At 32.1% G+C, this 13,529-nt stretch overlaps 1 protein-coding gene across 1 annotated transcript in view; it reads left to right on the top strand.

The window, feature by feature from the left end:
* The first annotated feature begins 4,008 nt into the window (after window positions 1-4,008).
* LOC139520423 (1-phosphatidylinositol 4,5-bisphosphate phosphodiesterase epsilon-1-like) overlaps window positions 4,009-13,529 on the top strand; it is a 153,828-nt gene continuing 144,307 nt past the window's right edge. The window contains exons 1-2 of the mRNA XM_071313018.1: window positions 4,009-4,255; window positions 5,995-7,398. Coding sequence (XP_071169119.1) covers window positions 6,010-7,398 — 1,389 coding nt within the window. The 5' untranslated portion in view covers window positions 4,009-4,255; window positions 5,995-6,009. The remainder of the gene's footprint in view (window positions 4,256-5,994; window positions 7,399-13,529) is intronic.

Below are 13,529 nucleotides of genomic sequence, written 5' to 3'. Positions count from 1 at the left end.
TTTCCTGAAAAATTATAAAACCAATTTCTGCATTTATCTTATAATTGGTGCTAATCTTGGCAGTTCAAGGTTGGGACGCTATTATTTCTTATTGTTATGGTCTTTTGTTTCAACACAATTGTTCAGTTGTGTTGCTTTTTTTATTAGTTTTTTTATTATTTTTTTTTAAAGTTTACCAAAATACGTCACCTACATTACTAGTACTACCTACTGGCTGATGAGGGATATTTTTTTTTTCAAAAACGAAAAAAAACAAGTAAAACCACTTATTAGGGAACGATAAAGCCTGAAAAAAGTCATTGATAATGGGGAAGAATAACTTTGCTCATTATCTGTCTAAGATCATAACATCCAGTGTTCATACATCACAGATATCAAGGATGCGATCATCTCAAAGGACATTTCAGTAAACCAACTGATAATCAAAAAATCTTGTCCACAAAGATTCTATCATGTTCATTGCAGTAAAATCATTTATTTAAGCCAATCTTTATGCATCGAGAGAAACTCTTTCAGTAAGGATTTGCTGTTTAGAATTACACATGTATTGCACACCAGATTTTGTTTCCGAAGTAAAACAATTAAATGTTGACTAGTTTCGGCATTTTTGTTTAGTGTCAGTTTCGTCAGTATTTGTATGCGTAGTTGTAACCGAATTTCAAAGTTTCTTTAGCATAACTAAATGCACTATTGTTTTTATCACACCAACGATGTACTTTTGGCAAATTAATTGCATTGAAACAAACGTAAAGGTTATAGAATTAAAATTCTGTACTTTAACTTCTCCAATTTCACTGTGTTAAAACCCTTCGGTTCCATACACCTATTTATCATCAATTTAATTATATCAGATCACGATAAAAAGGGACATTTGATTAAATCCCATTTGCATGATATTCTTTTTTAACCTTTTGTTACAATGCATGGCATTTGACTATAATTTGTTTTGAAGTTGAAAGGCATAAAGCTTCTTAAAAGTAAACTTCAATTATTATGTAATTATCATGTAACATTGAAGAATGATATCAACCTATATACGGATGGGTTTTCTCTCATTGTTGAAGGCCGTAGTGTTGCCTATGATAGCTTACATCTACTTTATTCATATTTTTGGCGGGTAGTTGTTTCATTGGCACAAATCTGCTGTTAAAGTTACAGAATTAAACAATAGTTTTCAGTTTCAATTAGACTGTACAATGCTTTTAATTTAATCCATGTTGGTTTGACATTTATTATCAATTGGACTTTTATAGCTTATTATACAATATAGGTTTTGCTCATTGTTTAAGGTAACTATGGTGACCTGAAGTTTTTTTTACGTCATCACTCTTCAGACTTCAGGGATATATCGTCGGCAACTATTTCACATCTTCTTTTTTTTTTTTATCAAATAGAATAAAAGATAAACATGAAACTTAAAATCTTCAAAGGTAAGACCATATGATTGTAAATTTAAAAGAAAAACAAGTGGTAAAAAGCTGATCAAAGCCAATATAGTTCCAATTAAAGACGGATTCTTAAGAGAAAAACTCTTATCGAATCAAAGTTTTATATTTTTTTCAATGTTAAAAATCATGGGTATTAGCTTTATTGTATGCAAGTGATGCTCTTTTGCTCTTTTTTCATGGATAAATAAAAGAGAAATGTTGTCCGGTACCCAGACTGTGACATAAATAAAGCCTGTAGGTAATCATAGTCTTTTACAAAGACAAACATTCCAAAGTGTTTATATGTCAATCAATTATCTTTTATCAATACTCTACAGAAAATATTTTAAGAATGCGTACAAAGGGAAGTAACTCGACATTTTTTGTATTTTTTCCAGACATGAAGCGTAAACACATTAATACTAAGCGCATTGTTGGTAATCATGCTGTTGTAAGGTTGTTTTTAAAGCAATGTCTTGGTCTAGTCTTTGATTTTTGGTAAATCTTCAATAAATAATATGATGTTCAGAATTTCCAAAAATAATGCTTATATTTAACCAAACTTATGCTTTTTATCTGGAAATAAAAACCGACAGCAATGCATGAAGCTTGTGTTTTCTTTTTGGATACTTAATGTGCAGCGGCAAATATTTCATATGTACAGTGGGCACGAATGCATTAAATAAGGGGCGAGGATAAGACACACATTGTCATTGCGTTTTCATTTAAATTGAATAAGTATGAGTATGTGTGGTTTGACCATAAATCAATAAAAATATTGCAAACTATATAGCTTTAAGGTCCAAATATTGAACTACATGTATGTTGTGACTGCACAGTCCAGTATACGAAATAGACCCAATGTATTTTTTATTTCAACTTTGAGTGTATGCATTATTGGATAGGAGGAAACGGCAATTTGCTGACGAATAACAAACATATCATAATGTATTGGAAAAAAAGATGTACCACTAACTTTTTTTGTGATTAAGATATAAAATAATAAACCCAATGGCATCATATTTTTGTAAACAGATGTGGAATTAAAATACGTAGTTTAGCAACCGAATTAAAGGGAAAAATAGTGTATTATGCGCCGAGATATTGATACAAATAAACAGAAAGGAAGCTATCAGAAACTGCAAGGAAATACGATAAAAGCTCGGAATTCTTTCGCTCAGGACTTTTTGTTCCAAAACTTATTAATTTTATTTAGGAAGGAGTCGTGTTTTTATTTATGAAATCATAGTTGCAATTGCAAGATATCAGTCAATATTCTGAAAGTCCCGAAAATTGTATATCATTTTTGAGACATTCTTTAAACAATTGCCTGAATTTAGACTCCTTCATAATTTAAATCTCTCAAGACAAATAAAAAAATAACTGCAGCAAATGTGTGAGTAAGAAACTTTTCATATACAGCATATTCCTTAATGACAGGCATATGTCACAATTTGTAATTTATGTTTCCATCCCAATCTCTCAAATGTTTTCTCCATATAAAAAATGTAAGTCAATTCTGCCTCGAACGAATAGATAACATTTATACCTGCAAAATAGTATGCAAGGTTACCGGCATGTCCTCTTTGTTAATTACTAGTAGCCTAAATGATTATGAAATTAATATAGTTGTCTTCAAATCTAATTAATATTTAAGATGTCTAACATTCTTTCTTTTGAAAATTTCAAATTATTCATACATTTTTTTTATTTTTGATCACCTTACAGGTCCAAACTCTAAAACATCAAAAAACTACTTTCCTTTTGCTGTGTTAGTATCTGTATTGCCGTATACTAGTATGTCCTAGAATCTTGACCTTTAAGATATTAAAACTCAGATGTCGTTGGGTTGACAATATCTCGGTACAATGTATTGTAAAAGAAAATATTGACTTATATTTGTTATGAAAACAGCTGCATATGACAAGTTCAGTTGATACATTTTTTTTTCTAAGTCGATAGGTGGCTCTAAATGCAATAAAACAATGTAAATTTAAGATGACCCGATTTTTGTGATTTTACAAAAAAAACCTGTAGGATCCTGCTAGATACAGATCTGTGGGAAATGTTCAAATTGAAGTATTTTATGTTTAGAATGTACAAAAAGTACAGAAAGAAAAGAAAAATATTGGCGTATGCATTTTGTCTCATACGGATGATAAAGCCATATAATGATAAAGTTTACAAAATTTCGTTTGTTTAACTTTTTTAATAAATTTTGAGTTATAGAGCCTCGAACTCATTGTTCATCAATAATTCATATGCAATATTTTGTATCAATTTTATTTCATTGTAATTCAAGCATTTTTATTCTTCTTTCACGGATACGTCATTAGCAATATGATTTTTTTAATAGATTTGTGCGTCAAAGTATATCTAAACCCTATGTAATGGGTAGAAAATTATAGTGCATTTTCCACGTTATTGATTGGTTATTGCGTTTACTTAGTACTAATACAATATTTACTTGGGAATCGTAACAATTTTCAGACCAATTGCCGATGAAAAAATCCAATTGTTTTTAATCATGTTCTATTTCCTGGTGTCATCTTGCAAACTGAATTGTAAAGTCAACTAAAACGAGATTAAACGAGATTTAATTGAGATCGTGTTTATAAACCTGGGTACAAATTAATATATCAATTGTTCCGTATTTCCCATGGGAATTTTAGGAAATGTGTACTTCTAACATGTGGAGATTGATTCCATATAAAAGTTGAATACCGCAGGACAAATCAGGGCTGTATGGTACATGTATGATAGGGAATAGGAAATGAGAATAAGCCTGATTGCTGTTTAAAATCATAACTTTGAAAAGCTAGTTTATCGTAAGTGATTTTTTAAATATCAAGGAAATATAATTAATGTATGATTAAGAGTATGATTAGGTATTAAGATTTGGTGACTATCCAAGAGAAAAGGTATTGACCACAGTTTACATTTAGTATTGAGAACTTGCATTCTAACAAAATATGATTTATATATTTTGGCAAACATGTTCAAGGGTTTTGCTATGATTTGTTTTGTTTTGCAACCATCACCAATCCCGAAATTTTGGAGAAAAACGTTTTTATTACTTTTTTTCGAAAACTCATTTATTACCATACAATTCGAACTTTATTTTAAAAGTCATTTTTATATTATTATTGTTGTTGTCTGTTTGCTTATGTCTATTCTATTAAATTAAGAATGGGAATTTCCAGGTAAAACATAACGATATTTATAGGAAAACAATCAGTTATGTTTCTGTTATTCAATCCTGTGCATTATACATTACTTACTCATATTCCCTTCAAAGGCATAATTATGATAATTTGAATTGCCTATCAAGTCTCATTAATGACGGTGACCGTTTCAAATGTGTCGTAAAGTATGTGACTATGCTGGATATTTGCAAGCATTGTGCGAGATGAAAAACAGAATTTAAAAATTGTTTAATGGCATTGTGTATTCAATTTGCAGTATTATTCATGCAGGTTTTGTCTCCAATACATGCAATTTTCCGATATGTGTGCATGTTTATCAGACATTTATAACAATTTTTTTTTTCAATTTTCTGTAAAATGTTCCATGTTTCGTGATGAGGCTTTTGTCGACGTCAGAGAGAACCTAACGAGAGCCATACGCCATGCGTCTTCAGAATTCTCTGTATAGATTCAAATTCCTTAAAATCTAAGAATGGCTTCCTCTTTTTTTAAGTAGGAAATATCTTGCACGTTTTATTCAGAACCTGGTCTTATCTTCAGACAATGTTTACTTAACTTGTATCATGGTCATGAGTCTGGTGCAATGGTAGAGAATATTGATGTGCAAAAAAATATATAGTTTTGCTGAGAGTTAGCTCGCATTAACCATAATCTTCTTCTTCAGTACTGAAAGAAAAATCAATATGAATACCTTATAATGACATTGAGCAGATTAACACATCCTTGATATTCCACAGGCAATTTTAGGAAATGAAAATAAACCGTCTAGAGCACAGGCTCTTACAGGTATATAGGTCAAATATTTCATAGATAAGTGTCTGTGGTCTACAGATTAAAATTCTGAAGATTTTTCTTCTTCTTCTGATTTTGGTTTGACTTTTGTGTCCTAAAATATAATGATAAGTATTGTGGTTATATCCTTTCAGCTTAAAGGTACGGGAAATTAAAAGGTTTAAGTATAATAATGGATTCTATCATAATAACCTACAAGGAAGTTATTGGCATAATGAGAAAGAGATTTTAATTATAAATTCTTAAATGACTTATTATTCTTGGAAATAAAACCGATACGATACCAAGTGGGGGTCAAACAAAAACAATAACCAAAAGATTAAATAAACAACACCACGACCAAAAGAAAAAATACAAGTAGATATTCTATTTAAAAACAAACCAAAACCGAATATTTAACAGCACAAAGTCAAACAAAAACCGGTAGAACTCACACACAATATGGTTTACAACTCTTGGTAAAGTTTAAGCTGTCAACATATAATGTGCTTGTTAACTCTATGTTGTTCTTTTTTGAAAATTTTTCGTATTAATAGAATGCATGTATTTATCTTCCAATACTTTTTCAGATTTCACAGCTGAAAATGGATTCATGGTCACGTGACAGAAATATGAAAAGCCCAATCCCTGATCTTGTTGTTGTTCCTGAAATTGAGGAGCACCAGACAGATCCTCTAAGTCCAGATATGCTCTCGTTACCAAGCAACATATGGCTCACACCAAGAAGTTCCGGGTCATCTGCTGCACAGAGGGCAAGCAGTATTACATCTTCCATTTTTGATTTATCTGCAGAAGCAGAACAACTGGAAAAATCTCTAAAAGACAATAATTGTTTTAAAACACAAAAAATTCTCGAATTACATCATCACAAATTTCCACTGCATTTTCAAGTCGATCGGTTTCACCATGACAAATCAATGTCAGAACCCGCTAGAAGCAGACGACCAAGCAGTAGGATAAGCCAAGAAGGTGATTTTAATTTTCGGAAGAGTCCAACTTTTCTTGATATTTTCGATCATGATAGACGAGAAAGCGTGACCCCTGAAGCAGATATTCCATCTATTTTTAAATTAACTCTTCATGTAGCAGTAAGATCTAATTCTGTCGAAGTAATTAAACTTTTGTTGAAATACGGTATTGATCCAAATTTTCCGACTACCAATTTGATGCATGTTGCTTCAAAAGGAAACAACATTATTGACTGGAAGCGAGCTAATGTCCGCCATTCTTATTTTCCTCATCATAACATCGAAATAGATTACCACGATGATCACAATTTTTTCCAAAGATATCACTGTAGAGAAACGCCAAATATAACAATTTCTACCGATGATAGCACTACATTCCACCATCAAGACCCTCATCCATCCAATAATAGTTCATTTGATTTGTTATCATTTTACAATCAAGAGGAACTCAATAATTTACCGCCTTTATATTCTGCTGTTGTTTTTGGTAAAATTCAAATTGTTCGTTTATTATTGCAACATAAAGCAGATCCGTGTATTCAAGATGCGTTAGGAAATTCTCCACTTCACTTAGCAGTGACTAAGCAATTTTTCAATTTAAATATTGCCAAGGAATTGTTAAAATACGGTGCAAGTATTTATTTGCAGAATAATGAAGGAATTTCGTCGTTTAATTATTGTTCAGAACTGCGACAAGAACAGCTGACTTTAGTTGATTCAATTTTGAACGGGAAATCAGTTTATGTATTGGGAGATTCAATTGCTCATAGAGAAGATATTTGCATCCATGGCGGTGTGCAAAGACTACTAAAAAGATTGAATAACTCGGATCACAAATCGTTAACCAAAGACAAGAAATCTCGCTCTCATGGTGGAACTGCTAGCGATTTACTCAGCGAAATGCGAGAAAGGCTTTCTTCCGGTGGATCCAGCAACCGAAGCAGTAAAAGCAAGCACCAGTCGACAATTATAGAAGACCCAGACTTAGACAGCGATATATCACTTGTAAGTATTTACTTGATAATCATTCTGTCTGCCTTTCCTTCTTTAATGTTGTGTGCGTGATTTTTTTATCCATTTGAAAACGGAATTGGAATAGCCTTTTATTTTCGAAAATAGTTATTATTTATCTACAAGCCATCAATTACTGTCAAGAAGTTATCAGAGATGGTTTCCTGGTCTACGGACTCATCTAAAAAAATATTAAGAAATCTAAATATTTATATGGAAATGTGGAAATTATATTTCTCTTTCCCTTCTTTCTTAATGCGATACAAAAAGGTTTGACAGAAAATCGTTTTGTTGAATTTGAAAAAAAGGGATCCATTGAATACATTGTAATTGCAATACAAATAAGGTAACTAAAACTCATTTAAGAAAGCAAATATATACAAAAAATGCTAACATGAGGTAAATTTTGTGGTTACATTTAATCCAAAACAGATATGCAACAACTGACTATATGACAACAAGGACATTCTGTGTAAAGAAGCAACTTAAGTGAAAAAGGTTTAATGCATCTTCACTGTTTTGATGACGTCAGTGTATCTCAATCCATAGAACAATTGCACAAAATACCTCAACTAAAGTTAATTAACTATTTGTTTAATTTTATTAATTGAATGAGTTACATTTGTAATGTTTACTATCATATCATACTTGAAAGACTGAGAAAATGTTATTTCCGATTTGAGAGAAATGTTAACAAGCATCTGAAGCCAAATGTAAGGGAATCTATTATGAAATAAATTTGAGAATGGAAATGGCGAATATGTCAAAGACAGCGCTTTACAGATTGGCGTTGAGATATTACTTTGGAGTCCCAGACAGTCTACATTGTCTTTGTGACATATTTTTGTTGCCGCATTTTTTAAAAATGTATCATTAGTAGCATATATTAAGAAATGCTTTTTTTTTTAATAAATTCATATTTAAATAAATGTTCAATAAGGGTAACAAAAACAATTTTAGAATTCTTTCACTACCAAAAATTGAATTGATTATACGTCAACAAGACAGCAACCCAATGACACAGAATCAAGACATGAAAAGAACAAGGTCTTAAACCATTTCTTGTAGTATCTGCAAGCTTCATGCATGATAATGGCAATAACTATATTTTTGGAAAAGAAGAAGGGAAACGTGTATCAATTCGCCTTTTCAGAATCTAAAGAATTATGGGTAATTTCATTGTTCGTACCCCAAAATGAAAATAACGTCACGTCATTGGTCGAATTTCCAATGTTTTTGACATTTTCAACCAATCACGACGTTTTGGTCACGGTACACTTTTGAAAATATTACCCAGGATGCATTAAATTCTAAAACGGCGAATTGTTTACGTTCCTGTAACTAATTGCTTGAAGTTGTCAACGGCTTTTGTCGTTGATCTTCATGACAAAATCACACACAGTAAATTTAATTATTCAATCATAAATAACAGTTCATTTAGTGAATCAGATAATTCAATATACTACAAATCTAGAGGATGTTCCGAATTGATTTTTACGACATCTAGAATAATTGTCATTTGACTGTCTGTGTAACCAGAATAACATCTTTAATCAGTATATAAATGCTCAAGAATTGGTAATCGTGCTACAGCAGAATATCCCCTTTCATTTACACACAATAGAACTAATGAACTTCCAACATTTTGCTGACAAATATGCAACTTCAAGTTCTAATGATAAAGTAGTCTCCTTCTGTAAATTAGATCATTTACTGTACTCGGGGTAATGGTGCGAGTGTTTTCAACAGATAACACTTTTACTGGGGCGGTTACACTTTTGTTGCTTCAAAGAATTGATTCTGACAGAGACATATATATACCTCTGATTATGATTATAACGTTTTAATGTTAATGAAACACTATAAAAAAAACGTATCTGCAGTTGGTATTTGGTTTGTTTTATTGGTGTTTTTTTTTTTCCAGTGACAGTAATACAAATATCTTTCCATATTTATAATAGCAAAACATTTATTTAGCTTTTTATAGTGTAGATAGTTTTCACGCAAATATTTCAAATTGCTTTAATGATATTTTATAATTAGTATTCCAAAATAATTATCGCAATTTTTATTCTTGGAAGGAGTTTTATATCTATTACGAAATCACATACAAAACTGGACCTTCAACGGTTATTATATATATATATTTGGATTGCACAACGAAATACATGATTTATAAAAGCAATCGTATAAGTTTATAAAATTAACTTGGTGAAACAAAACTATATTCTTAATGTTGGTAAAGTAAGATGTTTTCGTGGCACCGGATCAAAATTTTAGTAAAAAATAAATTATTAATTTTGATATTTCAAATAAAAACGTCAAAAATTGACGAAATACATTTTAAGAACGTACTAACATTGCACGACGGAGCCGTAGTTTAACTTTTCCATGACTGTACTTTCGACTCTCAAGGTAGCACTCCACAGTTAGAAAATAAAATCAAAAATGAGCCACAAAATGTTTTATCATCTCCTATTCCTGGATTTCTAATACATTAACCTAACTGTTTGTGTTGTACATGTGCATATGTATGTAATCAGTATATTCCATAGATTTGATTTTCAAAAGTTAAAAGAGTTAAAATTAATTCCTTTTATGTGTATCCATGGCAACATTCTGCATTTATTTACCATAAAATATTGCAAAAAGGGGGCTGGACATGTCACATATCCCCCCAAAATTTGGATCAAACTAAAATTTCCTTTGAGTTATGCCTTTTTAGAAACTGTTTTCATAAATCTTCCTAATGATCAAATAAAAAATGGGTGTCTTTCGCCTTATTTTTTCGTAAAATCCAATCACAAAGTTCGTGCGATAAAAAGTTGGAAAAAAACATTACAATAATTGCCGGACCAATGTATGGTAGGGACATGCAAATACGGACTGTCATACAGAAAACAGCCTATATTACATACATTACATAATCTTGATGTTCATATAAACCCAATACAAAGGTTATTTTAATACTCAGCTATCCAAAAATGAATTTTATTGCACACTAGCTCTCATATTTGAAAAATCCACAGGGGCCAAAATGCGAAACTACACACCTAACTGTGGAGTGCTACCCAATGTTTAATTATTTAGAAAAAAACCCGAATCCGATGATCCCCGTTAAATATTCTTATCGATGCTTGAAATGTGAAAACATTCGTTGCAATTATAAAACATATATATCGTTCCTCTAAATAAAGTCAACAGTAGTATACCGCTGTTCAACAGTCATAAATCGATTGAGAGAAAAACAAATCCAAATTACAAACTAAAACCGAGGGAAACACATCAACTATAAGAGGAAAACACGACATAACAGAACACAGAACTGCAACAAAAAACAAACAACAATGCAACATACATAGAAACTATTAGATAACAACTGCCATACTACTGACTTGGTACAGGACATTTTAAGTGGTATTTGCAGAACATATCGCTTTCAATGCTTCTGTCAAATTTCTCTCGACTAAGGCTCTGGAACTTTTCACCTGTCTCTGTAGAGGTATTTTTTTGGCAAATACCACTTGCTTTCGTGTTAATTCTAATATAATAGTTTACTAGTATATAGGTTAAGCTTTTTTATGTTTGCCGTTTAACTTCAGACGTTGGTGAGCTATAAATATGCGAGAAGTTAAGTAGTAATGTTGTGTCAAAGCCAGATTAAATATGTGATGCTTTTGTCCCAAAGTCATGAAAAAAGGATAAACGGAACAATTATATAAAATCATATGACGAACAGACAATATTTAGCAATTCTTGAGTTATCTCAGTTGATAAATGTTCACCTTTATATGTACTGAACAAATCTTAAGGGAAAATTAAACATCTCTTTAATTGCTGTTCCTGAAAATCATTGGTTGTCCTCTGTTGCTGTGGATCTTATTTGTTTTTCGTTTATTGTTTGTACATAAATCGTGCCGTTAGTTTTCTTATTTCAATTGTTTTACATTTGTCATTTCAGGGCTGCTCAATGTTATAGCTTACTATACGATATGGGTTTTGCTCATTATTCAAAAACGTACGGTGACCTTAAGTTGTTCTCTTCTATGTTATTTGGTTTCTGGTGGAGAGTTTTCTCATTGACAGTCATATATATAACAAGATGTGGTATGAGTGCCAATGTCACAACTCTCCATCCAAATCACAATTAGTAAAAAGCAAACCCTTATAGGTCAATGTAAGGCCTTCAACACGGAGCCTTCACTTATCACATATTCTTATTCCCAGATTCCTAGTCACTTTTTTACATTTATATCTTTGACCAGTATTGTCTATTATTGCTGCTGCTCACTTATTGGTGACAATAAACTACGAATGGGATTTTATACGACTGTCATTCAAGCGGGAGGTTAAGCTAGCTATAAAACAAGGTTTAATCCACCATTTTCTACATAAGAAAACGCCTGTACCATGTCAGGGATCTGATTGTTGTTTTCCATTCCTTTGATGTGCTAGAGCCTTTGATTTTGCCATTTGTTATAGGACTTTCCGTTGTGAATTTTCCTTGGAGTTTGTTATTTATTTTGTTTACTTTTTAATCCGAGTTTTTAGTCATATTTTGTCAGACATTTATGTTAAATGTTGGCACACTAATTTGTCTTATTTTGTCAGCAAGACTAAGCGTAGTTTTCATCGGTTTAATGTTATGAAACAATGCAAATTACTATAAAATACAGACCAAGTTCCAGTTTGGTTACTGTAACAGTTCTCTTGGTATGTCCCTGTATAACGTTATATGGTAACGGGGGCATCATATATGTCCCATGGACACATTTTCCTTTCTTTTTTTAGCTCACCTGGCCCGAAGGGCCAAGTGAGCTTTTCTCATCACTTGGCGTCCGGCGTCCGTCGTCGTCCGGCGTCGTCCGTCGTCCGTCGTCCGTCGTCGTTAACTTTTACAAAAATCTTCTCCTCTAAAACTACTGGGCCAAATTTAACCAAACTTGGTCACAATCATCATTGGGGTATCTAGTTTAAAAAATATGTTCGGTTACCCGGCCAACCAACCAAGATGGCCGCCATGGCTAAAAATAGAACATAGGGGTCAAATGCAGTTTTTGGCTTATAACTCTGAAACTGAAGCATTTAGAGCAAATCTGACAGGGGTTAAATTGTTTATCAAGTCAAGATCTATCTGCCCTGAAATTTTCAGAGGAATTGGACAACCGGTTGTTGGGTTGCTGCCCCTGAATTGGCAATTTTAAGGAAATTTTGCCGTTATATGGTTATTATCTTGAATATTATTATAGATAGAGATAAACTGTAAATAGCAATAATGTTCAGCAAAGTAAGATTTACAAATAAGTCAACATGACCGAAATGGTCAGTTGACCCCTTTAGGAGTTATTGCCCTTTATAGTCAATTTTTAACCATTTTTCGTAAATCTTCGTAATCTTTTACAAAAATCTTCTCCTCTGAAACTACTGGGCCAAATTAATCCAAACTTGGCTACAATCATCTTTGGGGTACTTAGTTTAAAAAATGTGTCCGGTGACCGGGCCATCCGACCAAGATGGCCGCCATGGCTAAAAATAGAACATAGGGGTAAAATGCAGTTTTTGGCTTATAACTCCAAAACCAAAGCAATTAGAGCAAATCTGACATGAGAAAATTGTTTATCAGGTCAAGATCTATCTGCCCTGAAATTTTCAGATGAATCGGACAACCCGTTGTTGGGTTGCTGCCCCTAAATTGGTAATTTTAAGGAAATTTTACTTTTTTTGGTTATTATCTTGAATATTATTATAGATAGAGATAAACTGTTACAAGCAATAATGTTCAGCAAAGTTAGATTTACAAATAAGTCAACATGACCGAAATGGTCAGTTGACCCCTTTAGGAGTTATTGCCCTTTATAGTCAATTTTTAACCATTTTTCGTAAATCTTAGTAATCTTTTACAAAAATCTTCTCCTCTGAAACTACTGGACCAAATTAATCCAAACTTGGCCACAATCATCATTGGGGTAACCAGTTTAAAAAATGTGTCCGGTGACCCGGCCATCCAACCAAGATGGCCGCCATGGCTAAAAATAGAACATAGGGGTAAAATGCAGTTTTTGGCTTATAACTCAAAAACCAAAGCATTTAGAGCAAATCTGACGTGGGTAAAATTGTTTATCAGG

This window comes from Mytilus edulis, chromosome 4 (assembly GCF_963676685.1).
Source record: "Mytilus edulis chromosome 4, xbMytEdul2.2, whole genome shotgun sequence".
NCBI lineage: Eukaryota > Metazoa > Mollusca > Bivalvia > Mytilida > Mytilidae > Mytilus > Mytilus edulis.
Note: the sequence above shows the minus strand (reverse complement) of the source record. Positions and strands in the feature narration are given on the sequence as shown.